Genomic DNA, 21,490 nt, shown 5'->3' with positions numbered 1-21,490 from the left:
GAGAATGTGTATAGAGATGAACTCCGGGGATCGTAGTCAGTGTCTATTTTGTGTCTTCTCCTTTCTGTGCCCCTGTCCCCAGGAGGAGGAGGCCTTCAACCCAGACTATGTGGAGGTGGACCGTATCTTGGATGAATCCAACAGTGTGGACAAGGACAATGGAGAGGTGAGAGAAGTCCATACCATGCCTCTGATATCTGTGAGGATGCAGCACTCCTGCCTGACTAAATTCTGATTTCTAAAGGACAAATCTTGAAATCTGTTCTTGTAAACCATGAATTTAAACTACGAATTGATCTCATTGTGAAAATTCAGAGTCAGGATTATTTCTCTAAAAGTGTATTGTATCTCCTCAGCCGGTGGTGTATTACTTGGTGAAGTGGTGCTCTCTGCCCTATGAAGACGCCACCTGGGAGCTGAGGGAGGACGTGGATGAGGACAAGGTGGAGGAGTTTAGGAAGATCCAGGACCGCCAACCTCAGCTCAAGAGAACGGTGAGTGTCAGATGCGTTCCATGTGAGTGCCACTGCTCTAGTCTCCTATGTCATCATTCCTCAGTCTAAACCATTCACTCCTCTCATTAGCCCCGACCCCAAGCGGCTGCATGGAAGAAGCTGGAGGAATTCAGAGAGTACAAGAGTGGGAACGTACTTCGAGAATACCAGCTAGAGGGAGTCAACTGGCTGCTCTTCAACTGGTACAACAGGTACTGATTTCTTCGTGCTTTTGAATGCATTTCATATCCCATTATTTACATACATACACACATGCATACATACAGTACCATTCAAAAGTTCAGACACACCAGAGTTTTTTATTTATTTATTTTTTACTATTTTCTACATTGTAGAAAAATAACATGTGGAATCATGTAGTAACATAAAAAGTGTTAAGCAAATCCAAAATATATTTGATATTCTTCAAAATAGCCACCCTTTGCCTTGATGACAGCTTTGCACACTCTTGGCATTCTCTCAACCAGCTTCACGAGGTAGTCACCTGGAATGCATTTCAGTTAACAGGTGTGCCTTGTTAAAAGTTAATTTGTGGAATTTCTTTCTTCTTTAATGTGTTAGAGCCAATCAGTTGTGTTGTGACAAGGTAGGGGTGGTATACAGAAGATAGCCCTATTTGGTATAAGACCAAGTCCATATTATGGCAAGAACAGCTCAAATAAGCAAAGAGAAATGACAGTCAATCATTACGTTAAGACATGTAGGTCAGTCAATGCGGAAAATTTAAAGAACTTCTTTCTTCAAGTGCAGTCGCAAAAGCTATCTAGCGCTATGATGAAACTGGCTTTTATGAGGACCACCACAGGAATGGTACACCCAGAGTTACCTCTGCTGCAGAGGATAAGTTCATTAGTTACAAGCCTCAGAAATTGCAGCCCAAATAAGTGCAAGTAACAGACACATCAACATCAACTGTTCAGAGAAGACTGTGTGAATCAGGCCTTCATGGTCGAATTGCTGCAAAGAAACCACTACTAAAGAACACCAATAAGAAGAAGAGACTTGCTTGGGCCAAGAAACACGAGCAGTGGAAATTTGTCCTTTTTGTCTGAGTCCAAATTTGATATTTTTGGTTCCAACCGCCATGTCTTTGTGAGATGCAGAGTAGGTGAACAGATGATCTCTGCATGTGTGGTTCCCACCGTATTTAGAATTCAAGGCACATTTAACCAGCATGGCTACCACAGCATTCCTCAGCGATACGCCATCCCATCTGGTTTGCGCTTAGTGGGACTATCATTTGTTTTTCAACAGGACAATGACCCAAAACACACCTCCAGGCTGTGTAAGGGCTATTTGACCAAGAAGGAGAGTGATGGAGTGCTGCATCAGATGACCTGGCCTCCACAATCACCCAACCTCAACCCAATTTGGGATGAGTTGGACTGCAGTGAAGGAAAAGCAGCCAACAAGCGCTCAGCATATGTGGGAACTCCTTCAAGACTGTTTGAGAGAATGCCAAGAGTGTGTAAAGCTGTCAAGGCAAAGGGTGACTACTTTGAAGAAGATTATCAAATGATGTAAAACTTTCTTGGTTATTACATGATTCCATATGTGTTATTTCATAGTTTTGATGTCTTCACTAATATTCTACAATGTAAAAATTAAGAAAAGTTCTTGAATGAGTAGTTGTCCAAACTTTGACTGGTCTGTCTACTCAGCAAAAAAAGAAGCGTCCCTTTCTCAGGACCCTGTCTTTCAAAGATAATTAGTAAAAATCCAAATACCTTAACAGATCTTAATTGTAAAGGGTTTAAACACGGTTTCCCACGCTTCTTCAATGAACCATAAACAATTAATGAACATGCATCTGTGGAACAGTTGTTTTAATAAATAGGGCTAGGCCCATTTTTTTCTCAATTTCCGCCTGAATGACTAGCCCAAAGCCTGTTGCTCAGGCCCCGAAGCCAGGATATGCATGTAATTGGTACCATTGGAAAGAAAACACTTTTGAAGTTTGTAGAAATGTTAAAATAATGTAGGAGAATATAACACAATAGATATGGTAGGAGAAAAAACAAACATACTTATTTATTTTGAGGGACCATCCTCTTACAAATGGCAAGTATAAGGTCACACTGAAAATTAGCTCCCTGGATGCAATTCCTATGGCTTCCATAGGTTGTCAGCGGTCTATGTTCAAGGTTTCAGGCTTGTAACGTAAGAAGCGAATAAGAAATAACAGTTTTAGTAGAAGGACACAGTCTTGGAAATTCGTGTTTGCGCGCGCCATAAAGACACGACACACCTGCTAAAATCGGTTTCCTATTGAACATACTTCTTTCCGTAAGAAATATTATAGTTTAATTACATTTAGGGTATCTGAGGAGTGAATAGAAATGTATTTTGACTTGTTGAAACAAAGTTTAGGGGTAGATTTTCGGATTCCTTTCTCTGCATGTTGAACGAGTGGATTACTCAAATCGATGGCGCTAACTAAACTGACTTTTTGGGATATAAAGAAGGATTTTATCTAACAAAACAACACTACATGTTATAGCTGGGACCCTTTGGATGACAAATCAGAGGAAGATTTTCATAAAGTAAGGGAATATTTAATCGCTATTTGTGAATTTATGAAACCTGTGCGGGTGGAAAAATATTTTGTGGTGCACCGTCCTCAAACAATCGCATGGCATGTTTCCGCTGTAATAGCTACTGTAAATCGGACAGTGCAGTTAGATTAACAAGAATTTAAGCTTTCAACTGATATAAGACACTTGTATGTACATAAAAGTTTATGTCTAGCGGGACGCCTAGCCCTAAAAAGTTTTAAGACATTAACAGCTTATAGACGGTAGGCAATTAAGGTCACAGTTATGAAAACATAGGACACTAAAGAGGCCCTTCTACTGACTCTGAAAAACACCAAAAGAAAGATGCCCAGGGTCCCTGCTCATCTGCGTGAATGTGCCTTAGGCGTGCTGCAAGGAGGCATGAGGACTGCAGATGTGGCCAGGGCAATAAATTGCAATGTCCGAACTGTGAGACGCCTAAGACAGCGCTACAGGGAGACAGGACGGACAGCTGATCGTCCTCGCAGTGGCAGACCACATTTAACAACAGCATCGGTACATCTGAACATCACACCTGTGGGACAGGTACAGGCTGGCAACATCAACTGCTCGACTTATACCAGGGAACGCACAATCCCTTTATCAGTGCTCAGACTATCCGCAATAGGCTGAGAGAGGCTGGACTGAGGGCTTGTAGGCCTGTTGTAAGGCAGGTCCTCACCAGACCTCACTGGCAACAACGTCGCCTATGGGCACAAACCCAACGTCGCTGGACCAGACGGGACTGTCTAAAAGTGCTCTTTACCGACGAGTCGCGGTTTTGTCTCACCAGGGGTGATGGTCGGATTCGCGATTATCGTCAAAGGAATGAGCGTTACACCGAGACATGTACTCTGGAGCGGGATCGATTTTGAGGTGGACGTCATGGTCTGAGGCGGTGTGTCACAGCATCATCGGACTGAGCTTGTTGTCATTGCAGGCAATCTTAACGCTGCGCATTACAGGGAAGACATCCTCCTCCCTCATGTGGTACCCTTCCTGCAGGCTCATCCTGACATGACACTCCAGCATGACAATGCCACCAGCCATACTGCTCGTTCTGTGCGTGACTTCCTACAAGACAGGAATGTCAGTGTTGGAATGCCATGGCCAGCGAAGAGCCTGGATCTCAATCCCATTGAGCACGTCTGGGACCTGTTGGATCGCAGGGTGAGGGCCAGAAATGTCCGGGAACTTGCAGGTGCCTTTTTGGAAGAGTGAGGTAACATCTCACAGTAAGAACTGGTGCAGTCCATGAGGAGGAGATGCACTGCAGTACTTAATGCAGCTGGTGGCCACACCAGATACTGACTGTTACTTTTGATTTTGACCCCCCCCCCCACCTTTGTTTAGGAACACATTATTCCATTAATGTTAGTCACATGTCTGTGGAACTTGTTCAGTTTGTCTCAGTTGTTGAATCTTGTTATGTTCATACAAAAATGTACACATGTTAAGTTTGCTGAAAATAAATGCAGTTGACAGAGGATATTTCTTTTTTTTTGCTGAGTGTGTGTGTGTGGCAATGTATTGACAAATCTTCTCACCCTACAGGCAGAACTGTATCCTGGCCGATGAGATGGGTCTAGGGAAGACCATCCAGTCTATCTCTCTGCTGTCTGAGGTGTCTGGTGCCGGGGTCCAGGGCCCCTTCCTGGTCATCGCCCCCCTCTCCACCATCACCAACTGGGAGAGGGAGTTCGCCACCTGGACCGACATGAATGCCATCGTCTACCATGGCAGCCTGGCCAGCAGGCAGATGATCCAGCAGTATGAGATGTACTGCAAGGACGACAAGGTGTGTGTCTGTCTTGAATTCTGTTTGTGGAACAGAAGAATGGATTACAGTGGTTGAGTCCTAGTGTTGTCCTGCTGTAGGACCTGTCGGAAGACATTGATTCTCTCATGTTCAGATTATACGATTCTTGGTACATCGTCATCTAGCTCCTCTAACTAGTGTTGTATTACATTTTCTCTGTAGGACCATCTGATCCCAGGGGCATATAAGTTTGATGCCCTGATCACCACGTTTGAGATGATTCTGTCCGACTGCCCTGAGCTGAGGGAGATCTCCTGGCGCTGTGTGATCATTGACGAAGCCCACCGCCTCAAGAACCGCAACTGCAAGCTGCTGGACAGCCTCAAGATGCTGGACCTGGTGAGTAATCATGGGTTAGAATCTAGCCCATAGTCTATCAAATCCATGCTAGCCGACATCTGCGTATCGGTTGTTTTGGCGTGTCGGAGGTGGAATTGCATTAGATCTGTCAAATCCACAAGCAGCTCCTTGTGTTACCTTATTGCGAACACTGCTATTGGATGCAGCCAAACCACCCTCAACCTTAATATCCAACAAATCCCGTGCAGAAGTTAATGCAGCCGCGTAACAAGTTCAAACACTCAAATGTGTGATGTTCTATTGCCTACTACACCTCGATTAGACTGATAGGCTTTAAATCCCCCCCCATCCAAATTGACAAGAAAACAAGCGTGAGCTTGTTATTTCCGCCATCGATAGAAAGTGTTGACTATCGGCGTATTAAACTTTTAACGCAGTAGGGATAATAAGGAAGGGAGTGGTTGGTGATGCACGAGCAGCCGCTTACCGATTTGTCAGCTCTTACCGCGGTGGCACCACCAAAACGTCCGCTATGCAGATGTCCGCCAATGCGGGTTAACGCTCGATCTGATTTAAATTGAGGCCTAGGGGACAGGGTGACAAATGTATTACTTGTGATGTGACAACATTGATTTTGTGTTAAGGAAGCGACAAAATAACTGCCTCTCCTGTTTTGCCCCTCACCCCTTCTTCATTCTCTCTCCTCCTCCCCACTCTGTTCCTGTCCTCCTTGGTTCTCAGGAGCATAAGGTGCTTCTGACAGGCACTCCCCTCCAGAACACAGTGGAGGAGCTCTTCAGTCTGCTGCACTTTCTTGAGCCAGCTCAGTTCTCCTCAGAGTTCGAGTTCTTACGTGACTTTGGAGACCTCAAAACAGAGGAGCAGGTCCAGAAGCTCCAAGCTATTCTGAAGCCTATGATGCTGCGCAGACTCAAAGAGGATGTGGAGAAGAACTTGGCACCAAAACAGGAGACCATCATTGAGGTAGGGTTTTATGCATAATATTGCACCATATAACCAAAGCGACCTTGTATATGAGCATGATATTATTTTTCGTAATGGAACATAACCATCAAGCTCAATACACTCTATCTACACAGGTGGAGCTGACAGATGTGCAGAAGAAATACTACCGGGCCATCCTAGAAAGGAACTTTAGTTTCCTCAGCATGGGGGCAACCAGCAACAGCAACGTCCCCAATCTGCTCAATACCATGATGGAGCTACGCAAGTGCTGCAACCACCCTTACCTCATCACAGGTACCTCACACCAACACTACACGTCAATACCCTTCCTCCTCCAAAAACACAACCCCAATTAGCATCTCCTCTTAATGCAGCTAGCCTGCTATCACCTGAGACTTACCACAGGTTCTGTTGAACTAACATCAGTACAACCCATCACGGAAAATTCCTGTCTTCATACCTTTCCCAGGATGGTACGGTATGCCATGTTATAATAACCCCCGTCCTCTATTCTGTCCAGGGGCGGAGGAGTCTATTGTGGCTGAGCTGAGGGAGGTGTACGACCCCATGGTCCCAGACTTCCACCTGCAGGCCCTGGTGAGATCTGCAGGCAAGCTGGTCCTGCTGGACAAACTGCTGCCTCGCCTGAAGGCCGGGGGACACAAGGTGCTCATCTTCTCCCAGATGGTGCGCTGCCTGGACATCCTGGAGGACTACCTCATCAACAAGAGGTATGAAGGTCTAGATTGACTGCCTCATCAACAAGAGGTACAGTCGGGTTAGCTGACAATGTCAAGAAAACGATGCCTGCAATTCAATGGGGCAGATATCTTAGTGTTGTGATTCTGGCTAGCCAGATAGCTAGCAACAATGACAAGAAGCTGCCATGTTGTGAATCATAAGTGGCTCGTTTCAGCTAGTTTCTAGGTTGTTCTTGATACCATGTCTTGTTTTGACTGATGTTTATGCTAATAGGGCTAGAATTCACTAGCTAGCTAACCAACTGTAATGATGTGTTTGAGACAAATATGCATCACATGCGCTGAATACAACAGGTGTAGACATTTACATTTGAGTAATTTAGCAGACGCTTTTATCCAGAGTGACTTAGTTAGTGCATTCATCTTAAGATACCTAGGTGGGACATCCTGAGAAATGCTTACTTATTAGGCCTTAAACAACAATGCAGTTTAAAAATAATAATTACGTAAAACGTGCTAAATAAACGAAAGGAAAAATGGTAACACAAATAACGAGGCTATATACAAGGGGTACTGGTGCAGAGTCAATATGCGGGGTACGGAGTATACGATGTAATATGTACATGTAGGTAGAGGTAAAGTGATAATAAACAGAGTAGCAGCGGTGTGTGTGAAGGATTGTGTGGTGTCAATATGCGTGTGTGTGAGTTGGAATGTCAATGTATTGTGTGAGTGTACATCGAGTCAGTGCAAAATAATAAAATACAAGTAGTCCGGGTAGTCATTTAATTAACTGTTCAGGAGTCATGGCTTGGGGGTGGAAGCTGTTTAGGAGCCTTTTGGTTCCAGACTTGGCGCTCCGGATTCACTTGTCATGCGGTAGCAGAGAGAATAGTATGACTTGGGTGGCTGGAGTCTTTGACAATTTTTAGGGTCTTCCTCTGACACCGCCTGGTATAGAGGTCCTGGATGGAAGGAAGCTTGGCCCCAGTGATGTACTGGGCCGTACGCACTACCCTCTAGCGCCTTGAGGTCAGATGCCAAGCAGTTGCCATACCAGGCTGTGACACAACAGTCAGGATGCTCTCGATTGTGCAGCTGTAGAACTTTTTGAGGAAATGAGGTCCCATGCTAAATCTATTCAGCCGCCTGAGGGGGAAGAAGTGTTGTCGTGCCCTCTTCACAACTGCGTTGGTGTGTTTAGACCCTGAAAGGTTATTAGTGATGTGGATTCCAACAAACTTGAAGCTCTCGACCCGCTCCACTGCCACAGCCCCGTTTATGTGAATGGGGGGTGTCCTCAGCCCTCATTTTCCTCTAATCCGCGATCCGTTCCTTTGTCATGCTCACATTGAGGGAGAGGTTATTGTCCTGACACCACACGGCAAGGTCTCTGACCTCTTCCCTGTCTCATCATCGTTGATGATCAGGCCTACCACAGTCTTGTCGACAGCAAACTTAAGGATGGTATTGGAGTCGTGAATAGCCACGCAGTCGTAGGAGTACAGGAGGGGACCCGGTGTTGAGGGTCAGCGTGACTGATGTGGTGTTGTCTACCCTCCACCTTGGGGTGGCCTGTCAGGAAGTCCAGGATCCAGTTGCAGAGGGAGGTGTTCAGTCCCAGGGTCCTTAACTTAGTGATGAGCTTGGAGGGCGCTATGGTGTTGAACGCTGAGCTGTAGTCAATGAACAGCATTCTCACGTAGGTGTTCCTTTTCTCTAGGTGGGAAAAGGCAGTGTGGAGTGCATTTGAGATTGCGTCATCTGTAGATCTGTTGGGGCGGTATGCGATTTGGAGTGGGTCTAGGGTATCTGGGATGATGGTGTTGATGTGAGCCATGACTAGCCTTTCATGGCTACAGATGTGCGTACTACGTGGTGTAGTCATTTAGCCGGTTTACCATGGCGTTCTTGGGAACAGGGTTGAGCGATGTCTGGAATGACACATCGTACCATCGACCTGTCCAAACATTGTTGATATACTATTGTATCGTCTTTATTTATCCGGGGCAGGGGGGAGCGTGTCGTTCCGTTGCCTAGCAACACATTAAACAAGCTGTAATGCAGCCTGTCATACACAAACCACAAAAATAAAATATTTTTTAATTGTTTTAAAGTTTAATCATTAGACAAAGAGGTGGAAATAATTTTACCAATGGTGTATTTTGTGTGCAAATAAATATACTGAACAAAAATATAAATTCAACATGTAAAGTGTTTCCTGAGCTGAAATAAACAACAATTTTTTTCCCCCCCATATGCACAAAAAGCTTATTTCTCCTATGCCAAGATAATCCATCACTCTGCCAGGTGTGGCATATCAAGAATCTGATTAAACGGCATGATCATTACACCTTGTGCTGGGGGCAATGAAAGGCCATTCATGTGCAGATCTGTCACAAAACACAATGCCACAGATGCCTCAAGTTTTGAGAAAGCGTGCAATTGGCCTGCTGACTGCAGGAATGTCCACCAGAGCTGTTTCCAGATAATTTAATGTTAATTTCTATACCATAAGCCGCCTCCAACGTTGTTAGAATTTGGCAGCATGTCCAGTCAGCCTCACAACCGCAGACCAAGTGTAACCACGCCAGCCCAGGACCTCCCCATCCAGCTTCTAAACCTGAGAGATCATCTGAGACCAGCCACCTGGACAGCTGATGAAACTGAGGAGTATTTCTGTCTGTAATAAAGCCCTTTTGTGGAGAAAAACTTATTCTGATAGGCCCAGCCAAACTCCCCAGGGGGTGGGACTGGCTCACAAGTGGGTGGGCTTGTGGCTACGCCCCTGCCTAGTCATGTGAAATCCATAGATTAGGGCTTAACAAATGTATTTTTGTTCAGTATAAATAAATATAAGCCAATTTATATGGTGATATGTGGCACCGATAACTTTGAATGGTGATTTGGAACCAAACGTTGTAGGCCTTCAGATACGAGACCCTTTCAATGGTGATTTCAGACAATTTCACTGGGCAGTCTTCTTGGGAGAGTTTGAGTCTGACCGTTTACCTACGCGCAACACTAGGCCAGTGCAGAGCTCACATCCTACCTACCTTAAGAAGTAATCTGAGGAGATGATGACCAATTGGCATAGTGGAGAGGGAACGAGGGTCGCTTTCCGCTCTTGGCCAACGTCGCCCTCAAATACCTCTGCAGCTGTGCAAAAGACGTTCCGTCTGTACGTGTTTTCAGTAGGCCTACAGCAGGCAATATTGTTACCTTAGGTCGGTTCATATAAAATAAAAATAGTCCAAATTTGTTTTTTCATCGCAATTTCTATTTGTTTAATTTTTCAAAGCCCACAGATGTCTTATTTGAAATAAATGTAGTCTAGGCTAGAATATTCTGTGGTGTTCCTTACATTTATTTGCACTGTAATTTATTTGGTTAATTTCGTCTTGTTTATTTTTGTCTTTTTTAGCCTATCCAAATGTGGGTTCTTTTTTTAATATATATATATATGCAACATTTTTTTTTGCTCCCGCTTATCGAAAGTGCTGCTGTGGGAGCTTATGTTATGCCCGTTGTGCAATTTAAGGATATGAATAAACACTTCCACAATAATATAAATGTCTGTTTAGAAGTTAAACATGTACAAGTAACGTTTACTGAACATTTTATTGACTGTAGCCTAGTGACTATATTATGGTCTGTTTGGTTTACAGGGACTTTGTGGCAGCACACTTTGTTTTTCCTAAAACTTTGGTTAGGTGGAGGCCAGAAACTTAATGTTTGTTTAAAATTCCCATTCAATTATTCTATCTTGCAATTGTTGGTTCCCTTTATTATTATAATATCATTTTATTTAGGCTATTCACAAAAGTTTCTGAGAGAACTCTGTTACTGGCCTCCTGGATTCATTTGAAAGTTGATCATGAAAGATCTGCTTAGGAAAATAGGAATACACCTGGCGTGACACCTGCCTGTGAGCTGCATTGTGAGCTTCCCGACTCCGGCGGTGCAAGTCATGTTCAAATAGGTTATATCGTCTATAAAAAAATAAATGTATACAAACTATCATCTGTCACATCACGACATTGTTGCCATCAACGATGTCTGTCAAACGTTGTTGATTTAATACTATATCGTCCAACCCTTGTGGTCTGCTTGAAACATGTAGGTATTACAGAATGGGTCAGGGAGAGGTTGAAAATGTCAGTGAAGACACTTGCCAGCTGGTCAGCGTATGCTCTGAATAGGCATCCTGTTTATCCATCTGGCCCTGCAGACTTGAATTGTTAACCTGTTTTAAAGGTCATACTCATATTGGCTACGGAGAGCGGGATCACAGTTGTCCGCAACAGCTGGTGCTCTTATGCATGGTTCAGTGTTGCTTCCCTTGAAGTGAGCATAGAAGGCATTTAGCTCATCTGGTAGGCTCACGTCACTGGGCAGCTTGTGGCTGGGCTTCCCTTTGTAATCCGTGATAGTTTGCAAGCCCTGGCACATCCGACGAGCCTCTGAGCCGGTGTAGTAGGATTCGATCTTAGTCCTGTATTTATGTTTTCAATAAACATTGGAGATGTAAACAATTTTTCATGTTGTCAACAATCTAAGCCAACCCTGTCTGTTTTTCCCCATAGTTGTGCATGTCAGTTTTGTTGCTTAACAACCAACCCGTCTATGGAGCTGTAGATAGACTACCTCATCAACAAGAGAGATGGGCATGTTGATTTTAATAACTAGATTTTGTTGCGAAGAGTAATCTAGAGGAGTAAGAAGTTGCCTTTATCATTGTTCTGCCCAGATACCTGTACGAGCGTATTGATGGCAGAGTGAGAGGGAACCTGCGTCAGGCAGCCATTGATCGCTTCAGCAAACCAGACTCGGACCGTTTCGTCTTCCTGTTGTGTACCCGGGCTGGAGGCCTGGGCATCAACCTGACTGCTGCTGACACCTGCGTCATCTTTGACTCAGACTGGAACCCTCAGAATGATCTGCAGGTAATGTCTGACCTTTGACCTCAGGCTCCCTCTTTTGTCTGGGTTCTTCTAATGTTTCATCCTAATTCCCTTACCACGCTGCACAAATTGCATCTGATTGATTGTACTAACCCTGCCTTCTCTCAACAGGCTCAGGCGCGGTGTCACCGTATCGGCCAGTCCAAGGCGGTGAAGGTGTACCGTCTGATCACCAGGAACTCCTATGAGAGGGAGATGTTGGACAAGGCTAGCCTCAAACTGGGTCTGGACCGGGCTGTACTGCAGAGCATGAGTGGCAACAAGGAGAGCAACGTCAACGGAGTAAGAGGGCCAAAAATATTGTTATTTACTTGCGTACTATATTTTTAAGTCTGTGGTTTGTTTGGATGCCAACCATCTGGTTAATATCTCTTCTTCCAACCGCTTCTCAGCAAATCCAGCAGTTCTCTAAGAAGGAGATCGAAGACCTCCTGAGGAAGGGTGCGTACGCTGCCATCATGGACGAGGAGGACGAGGGCTCCAAGTTCTGCGAGGAGGACATTGACCAGATCCTCCAGAGGAGAGCCACCACCATCACCATCGAGAGCGAGGGCAAGGGCTCCACCTTCTCCAAGGCCAGCTTCGTGGCCACCGAGAACAGGACCGACATCGCCCTGGACGACCCCGAGTTCTGGCAGAAGTGGGCCAAGAGGGCAGACATAGACTTTGATTCCATGAATAGGAAGGTAATGTGAACGTGTCCATTCTGTGTGTGCACTACCTTTCTCAATGTGTTTTGTGAAAAGCTCATTTTTCTCCCATCCTCCCTGTAGAACACTCTGGTGATTGACACACCCAGAGTAAGGAAGCAGACCCGTCAGTTCGCTACCCTGAGGGGCGAGGGCGGGGAGATCTCTGACCCCGACAGCGACGAGGAGTACCCACCCGCCAATTCCCGGCAGTCCCGGTCCTCAAGGCGCTCCGAGCGCCACACTGGAAATGGCTACGGCCGCACCGACTGCTTCCGTGTGGAGAAACACCTTCTTGTTTACGGGTAGGTGGACCTGACTAGGGGCCTGGAGGTTTTTTTCTGGACAGGTGTAGTTACAATACACATGTGAGAGTAAAGTTATGACCGGATTTTCTACCAAAGCAAGCTCCACGCTATTGTGCCGAGGTCTCCTTTCTCACTCTGCCGCCTCCTGTGCTTGTCCAGGTGGGGGCGCTGGCGGGACATCCTGTCTCATGCACGCTGTAAGCGGCGCCTCGGGGAGCGTGACGTGGAGACCATCTGCAGGGTCATCCTTGTCTTCTGCCTGCTGCATTACCGTGGCGACGAGAACATCAAGAGTTTCATCTGGGAGCTCATCACCCCCCCAGAGAACGGCCGGGAACCACACACACTCCTCAACCACTCTGGTATGTATGACTGTTATAGGACCACACACTCTCCTCAACCACTCTGGTATGTATGACTGTTATAGAACCACACACACTCCTCAACCACTCTGGTATGTATGACTGTTATAGAACCACACACTCTCCTCAACCACTCTGGTATGTATGACTGTTATAGAACCACACACACTCCTCAACCACTCTGGTATGTATGACTGTTATAGAACCACACACACTCCTCAACCACTCTGGTATGTATGACTGTTATAGAACCACACACACTCCTCAACCACTCTGGTATGTATGACTGTTATAGAACCACACACACTCCTCAACCACTCTGGTATGTATGACTGTTATAGAACCACACACACTCCTCAACCACTCTGGTATGTATGACTGTTATAGAACCACACACACTCCTCAACCACTCTGGTATGTATGACTGTTATAGAACCACACACACTCCTCAACCACTCTGGTATGTATGACTGTTATAGAACCACACACTCTCCTCAACCACTCTGGTATGTATGACTGTTATAGAACCACACACTCTCCTCAACCACTCTGGTATGTATGACTGTTATAGAACCACACACACTCCTCAACCACTCTGGTATGTATGACTGTTATAGAACCACACACACTCCTCAACCACTCTGGTATGTATGACTGTTATAGAACCACACACACTCCTCAACCACTCTGGTATGTATGACTGTTATAGAACCACACACACTCCTCAACCACTCTGGTATGTATGACTGTTATAGAACCACACACTCTCCTCAACCACTCTGGTATGTATGACTGTTATAGAACCACACACTCTCCTCAACCACTCTGGTATGTATGACTGTTATAGAACCACACACACTCCTCAACCACTCTGGTATGTATGACTGTTATAGAACCACACACACTCCTCAACCACTCTGGTATGTATGACTGTTATAGAACCACACACACTCCTCAACCACTCTGGTATGTATGACTGTTATAGAACCACACACACTCCTCAACCACTCTGGTATGTATGACTGTTATAGAACCACACACTCTCCTCAACCACTCTGGTATGTATGACTGTTATAGAACCACACACTCTCCTCAACCACTCTGGTATGTATGACTGTTATAGAACCACACACTCTCCTCAACCACTCTGGTATGTATGACTGTTATAGAACCACACACTCTCCTCAACCACTCTGGTATGTATGACTGTTATAGAACCACACACTCTCCTCAACCACTCTGGTATGTATGACTGTTATAGAACCACACACTCTCCTCAACCACTCTGGTATGTATGACTGTTATAGAACCACACACTCTCCTCAACCACTCTGGTATGTATGACTGTTATAGAACCACACACACTCCTCAACCACTCTGGTATGTATGACTGTTATAGAACCACACACACTCCTCAACCACTCTGGTATGTATGACTGTTATAGAACCACACACACTCCTCAACCACTCTGGTATGTATGACTGTTATAGAACCACACACACTCCTCAACCACTCTGGTATGTATGACTGTTATAGAACCACACACTCTCCTCAACCACTCTGGTATGTATGACTGTTATAGAACCACACACTCTCCTCAACCACTCTGGTATGTATGACTGTTATAGAACCACACACACTCCTCAACCACTCTGGTATGTATGACTGTTATAGAACCACACACACTCCTCAACCACTCTGGTATGTATGACTGTTATAGAACCACACACTCTCCTCAACCACTCTGGTATGTATGACTGTTATAGAACCACACACACTCCTCAACCACTCTGGTATGTATGACTGTTATAGAACCACACACTCTCCTCAACCACTCTGGTATGTATGACTGTTATAGAACCACACACACTCCTCAACCACTCTGGTATGTATGACTGTTATAGAACCACACACACTCCTCAACCACTCTGGTATGTATGACTGTTATAGAACCACACACTCTCCTCAACCACTCTGGTATGTATGACTGTTATAGAACCACACACACTCCTCAACCACTCTGGTATGTATGACTGTTATAGAACCACACACTCTCCTCAACCACTCTGGTATGTATGACTGTTATAGAACCACACACACTCCTCAACCACTCTGGTATGTATGACTGTTATAGAACCACACACACTCCTCAACCACTCTGGTATGTATGACTGTTATAGAACCACACACACTCCTCAACCACTCTGGTATGTATGACTGTTATAGAACCACACACTCTCCTCAACCACTCTGGTATGTATGACTGTTATAGAACCACACACTCTCCTCAACCACTCTGGTATGTATGACTGTTATAGAACCACACACTCTCCTCAACCACTCTGGTATGTATGACTGTTATAGAACCACACACACTCCTCAACCACTCTGGTATGTATGACTGTTATAGAACCACACACACTCCTCAACCACTCTGGTATGTATGACTGTTATAGAACCACACACACTCCTCAACCACTCTGGTATGTATGACTGTTATAGAACCACACACACTCCTCAACCACTCTGGTATGTATGACTGTTATAGAACCACACACTCTCCTCAACCACTCTGGTATGTATGACTGTTATAGAACCACACACACTCCTCAACCACTCTGGTATGTATGACTGTTATAGAACCACACACACTCCTCAACCACTCTGGTATGTATGACTGTTATAGAACCACACACTCTCCTCAACCACTCTGGTATGTATGACTGTTATAGAACCACACACACTCCTCAACCACTCTGGTATGTATGACTGTTATAGAACCACACACTCTCCTCAACCACTCTGGTATGTATGACTGTTATAGAACCACACACACTCCTCAACCACTCTGGTATGTATGACTGTTATAGAACCACACACACTCCTCAACCACTCTGGTATGTATGACTGTTATAGAACCACACACTCTCCTCAACCACTCTGGTATGTATGACTGTTATAGAACCACACACACTCCTCAACCACTCTGGTATGTATGACTGTTATAGAACCACACACTCTCCTCAACCACTCTGGTATGTATGACTGTTATAGAACCACACACACTCCTCAACCACTCTGGTATGTATGACTGTTATAGAACCACACACACTCCTCAACCACTCTGGTATGTATGACTGTTATAGAACCACACACTCTCCTCAACCACTCTGGTATGTATGACTGTTATAGAACCACACACACTCCTCAACCACTCTGGTATGTATGACTGTTATAGAACCACACACTCTCCTCAACCACTCTGGTATGTATGACTGTTATAGAACCACACACACTCCTCAACCACTCTGGTATGTATGACTGTTATAGAACCACACACACTCCTCAACCACTCTGGTATGTATGACTGTTATAGAACCACACACACTCCTCAACCACTCTGGTATGTATGACTGTTATAGAACCACACACTCTCCTCAACCACTCTGGTATGTATGACTGTTATAGAACCACACACTCTCCTCAACCACTCTGGTATGTATGACTGTTATAGAACCACACACTCTCCTCAACCACTCTGGTATGTATGACTGTTATAGAACCACACACTCTCCTCAACCACTCTGGTATGTATGACCGTTATAGAACCACACACTCTCCTCAACCACTCTGGTATGTATGACCGTTATAGAACCACACACACTCCTCAACCACTCTGGTATGTATGACCGTTATAGAACCACACACTCTCCTCAACCACTCTGGTATGTATGACTGTTATAGAACCACACACTCTCCTCAACCACTCTGGTATGTATGACTGTTATAGAACCACACACACTCCTCAACCACTCTGGTATGTATGACTGTTATAGAACCACACACTCTCCTCAACCACTCTGGTATGTATGACTGTTATAGAACCACACACTCTCCTCAACCACTCTGGTATGTATGACTGTTATAGAACCACACACTCTCCTCAACCACTCTGGTATGTATGACTGTTATAGAACCACACACTCTCCTCAACCACTCTGGTATGTATGACTGTTATAGAACCACACACTCTCCTCAACCACTCTGGTATGTATGACTGTTATAGAACCACACACACTCCTCAACCACTCTGGTATGTATGACTGTTATAGAACCACACACACTCCTCAACCACTCTGGTATGTATGACTGTTATAGAACCACACACTCTCCTCAACCACTCTGGTATGTATGACTGTTATAGAACCACACACACTCCTCAACCACTCTGGTATGTATGACTGTTATAGAACCACACACACTCCTCAACCACTCTGGTATGTATGACTGTTATAGAACCACACACACTCCTCAACCACTCTGGTATGTATGACTGTTATAGAACCACACACACTCCTCAACCACTCTGGTATGTATGACTGTTATAGAACCACACACTCTCCTCAACCACTCTGGTATGTATGACTGTTATAGAACCACACACTCTCCTCAACCACTCTGGTATGTATGACTGTTATAGAACCACACACTCTCCTCAACCACTCTGGTATGTATGACTGTTATAGAACCACACACACTCCTCAACCACTCTGGTATGTATGACTGTTATAGAACCACACACACTCCTCAACCACTCTGGTATGTATGACTGTTATAGAACCACACACTCTCCTCAACCACTCTGGTATGTATGACTGTTATAGAACCACACACACTCCTCAACCACTCTGGTATGTATGACTGTTATAGAACCACACACTCTCCTCAACCACTCTGGTATGTATGACTGTTATAGAACCACACACTCTCCTCAACCACTCTGGTATGTATGACTGTTATAGAACCACACACTCTCCTCAACCACTCTGGTATGTATGACTGTTATAGAACCACACACACTCCTCAACCACTCTGGTATGTATGACTGTTATAGAACCACACACTCTCCTCAACCACTCTGGTATGTATGACTGTTATAGAACCACACACACTCCTCAACCACTCTGGTATGTATGACTGTTATAGAACCACACACTCTCCTCAACCACTCTGGTATGTATGACTGTTATAGAACCACACACTCTCCTCAACCACTCTGGTATGTATGACTGTTATAGAACCACACACTCTCCTCAACCACTCTGGTATGTATGACTGTTATAGAACCACACACTCTCCTCAACCACTCTGGTATGTATGACTGTTATAGAACCACACACACTCCTCAACCACTCTGGTATGTATGACTGTTATAGAACCACACACTCTCCTCAACCACTCTGGTATGTATGACTGTTATAGAACCACACACACTCCTCAACCACTCTGGTATGTATGACTGTTATAGAACCACACACTCTCCTCAACCACTCTGGTATGTATGACTGTTATAGAACCACACACACTCCTCAACCACTCTGGTATGTATGACTGTTATAGAACCACACACACTCCTCAACCACTCTGGTATGTATGACTGTTATAGAACCACACACTCTCCTCAACCACTCTGGTATGTATGACTGTTATAGAACCACACACACTCCTCAACCACTCTGGTATGTATGACTGTTATAGAACCACACACTCTCCTCAACCACTCTGGTATGTATGACTGTTATAGAACCACACACACTCCTCAACCACTCTGGTATGTATGACTGTTATAGAACCACACACTCTCCTCAACCACTCTGGTATGTATGACTGTTATAGAACCACACACACTCCTCAACCACTCTGGTATGTATGACTGTTATAGAACCACACACACTCCTCAACCACTCTGGTATGTATGACTGTTATAGAACCACACACTCTCCTCAACCACTCTGGTATGTATGACTGTTATAGAACCACACACACTCCTCAACCACTCTGGTATGTATGACTGTTATAGAACCACACACTCTCCTCAACCACTCTGGTATGTATGACTGTTATAGAACCACACACACTCCTCAACCACTCTGGTATGTATGACTGTTATAGAACCACACACTCTCCTCAACCACTCTGGTATGTATGACTGTTATAGAACCACACACACTCCTCAACCACTCTGGTATGTATGACTGTTATAGAACCACACACACTCCTCAACCACTCTGGTATGTATGACTGTTATAGAACCACACACTCTCCTCAACCACTCTGGTATGTATGACTGTTATAGAACCACACACACTCCTCAACCACTCTGGTATGTATGACTGTTATAGAACCACACACACTCCTCAACCACTCTGGTATGTATGACTGTTATAGAACCACACACTCTCCTCAACCACTCTGGTATGTATGACTGTTATAGAACCACACACACTCCTCAACCACTCTGGTATGTATGACTGTTATAGAACCACACACTCTCCTCAACCACTCTGGTATGTATGACTGTTATAGAACCACACACTCTCCTCAACCACTCTGGTATGTATGACTGTTATAGAACCACACACTCTCCTCAACCACTCTGGTATGTATGACTGTTATAGAACCACACACTCTCCTCAACCACTCTGGTATGTATGACTGTTATAGAACCACACACTCTCCTCAACCACTCTGGTATGTATGACTGTTATAGAACCACACACTCTCCTCAACCACTCTGGTATGTATGACTGTTATAGAACCACACACTCTCCTCAACCACTCTGGTATGTATGACTGTTATAGAACCACACACTCTCCTCAACCACTCTGGTATGTATGACTGTTATAGAACCACACACTCTCCTCAACCACTCTGGTATGTATGACTGTTATAGAACCACACACACTCCTCAACCACTCTGGTATGTATGACTGTTATAGAACCACACACTCTCCTCAACCACTCTGGTATGTATGACTGTTATAGAACCACACACTCTCCTCAACCACTCTGGTATGTATGACTGTTATAGAACCACACACACTCCTCAACCACTCTGGTATGTATGACTGTTATAGAACCACACACACTCCTCAACCACTCTGGTATGTATGACTGTTATAGAACCACACACACTCCTCAACCACTCTGGTATGTATGACTGTTATAGAACCACACACACTCCTCAACCACTCTGGTATGTATGACTGTTATAGAACCACACACTCTCCTCAACCACTCTGGTATGTATGACTGTTATAGAACCACACACACTCCTCAACCACTCTGGTATGTATGACTGTTATAGAACCACACACTCTCCTCAACCACTCTGGTATGTATGACTGTTATAGAACCACACACTCTCCTCAACCACTCTGGTATGTATGACTGTTATAGAACCACACACTCTCCTCAACCACTCTGGTATGTATGACTGTTATAGAACCACACACACTCCTCAACCACTCTGGTATGTATGACTGTTATAGAACCACACACTCTCCTCAACCACTCTGGTATGTATGACTGTTATAGAACCACACACACTCCTCAACCACTCTGGTATGTATGACTGTTATAGAACCACACACTCTCCTCAACCACTCTGGTATGTATGACTGTTATAGAACCACACACTCTCCTCAACCACTCTGGTATGTATGACTGTTATAGAACCACACACTCTCCTCAACCACTCTGGTATGTATGACTGTTATAGAACCACACACTCTCCTCAACCACTCTGGTATGTATGACTGTTATAGAACCACACACTCTCCTCAACCACTCTGGTATGTATGACTGTTATAGAACCACACACACTCCTCAACCACTCTGGTATGTATGACTGTTATAGGACCACACACTCTCCTCAACCACTCTGGTATGTATGACTGTTATAGAACCACACACTCTCCTCAACCACTCTGGTATGTATGACTGTTATAGGACCACACACTCTCCTCAACCACTCTGAATGTGTCTTACAACCTCCATCCACCCATTGTCTAAACGTTTCTTGCTCTGTTTTGGATAACTGTTTACATCTTTGTGTTGATGTATTTTCTGTCTTTAGCATTGCCTTCCAGGGTTGTAAGTTAAATGTGTCAATGTGTTTCTAGGTCTGTCCATCCCTGTTCCTCGGGGCAGGAAGGGGAAGAGGGTGAAGGCCCAGAGCTCATTTGACATTCAGAAGGTGGAGTGGATCCGCAAGTACAACCCCGACTCCCTGCTTCTGGACGACAGCTACCGCAAACATCTCAAGCACCAGTGCAACAAGTCCGTGTGTTTTCACCCTAGAGAGTACTGAAGTGTTTGTGCACAGTATCAGGGCATTAACCCTTTCCTTGTCTTCAGGGTGTTGCTGAGAGTGCGTATGCTGTACTACCTGAGACAGGAAGTCATTGGAGAACATGCCGATTCTGTGCTGAGAGGAGCCTATGCCAGGTATCACCCTATTAAAACTA

At 44.8% G+C, this 21,490-nt stretch overlaps 1 protein-coding gene across 5 annotated transcripts in view; it reads left to right on the top strand.

Annotated features, from left to right (window-relative positions):
- The window catches only part of LOC129824251 (chromodomain-helicase-DNA-binding protein 8-like), a 33,666-nt gene that overhangs the window by 4,831 nt on the left and 7,345 nt on the right, over nt 1–21,490 (top strand). For all 5 annotated transcript variants that reach the window (XM_055883749.1, XM_055883748.1, XM_055883750.1 and 2 more), the window contains 15 exons: nt 83–166; nt 357–494; nt 585–706; nt 4,625–4,868; nt 5,052–5,228; nt 5,931–6,173; nt 6,290–6,449; nt 6,676–6,886; nt 11,607–11,802; nt 11,932–12,102; nt 12,213–12,506; nt 12,594–12,814; nt 12,977–13,179; nt 21,146–21,302; nt 21,381–21,470. In XM_055883749.1, the coding sequence (XP_055739724.1) occupies nt 83–166; nt 357–494; nt 585–706; nt 4,625–4,868; nt 5,052–5,228; nt 5,931–6,173; nt 6,290–6,449; nt 6,676–6,886; nt 11,607–11,802; nt 11,932–12,102; nt 12,213–12,506; nt 12,594–12,814; nt 12,977–13,179; nt 21,146–21,302; nt 21,381–21,470 (2,711 nt within the window). The remainder of the gene's footprint in view (nt 1–82; nt 167–356; nt 495–584; nt 707–4,624; nt 4,869–5,051; nt 5,229–5,930; nt 6,174–6,289; nt 6,450–6,675; nt 6,887–11,606; nt 11,803–11,931; nt 12,103–12,212; nt 12,507–12,593; nt 12,815–12,976; nt 13,180–21,145; nt 21,303–21,380; nt 21,471–21,490) is intronic.

This window comes from Salvelinus fontinalis, chromosome 26 (assembly GCF_029448725.1).
Source record: "Salvelinus fontinalis isolate EN_2023a chromosome 26, ASM2944872v1, whole genome shotgun sequence".
Classification (NCBI taxonomy): domain Eukaryota; kingdom Metazoa; phylum Chordata; class Actinopteri; order Salmoniformes; family Salmonidae; genus Salvelinus; species Salvelinus fontinalis.
The sequence above is the reverse complement of the archived record's forward strand: the minus strand, read 5'-3'. Positions and strand labels throughout refer to the sequence as shown.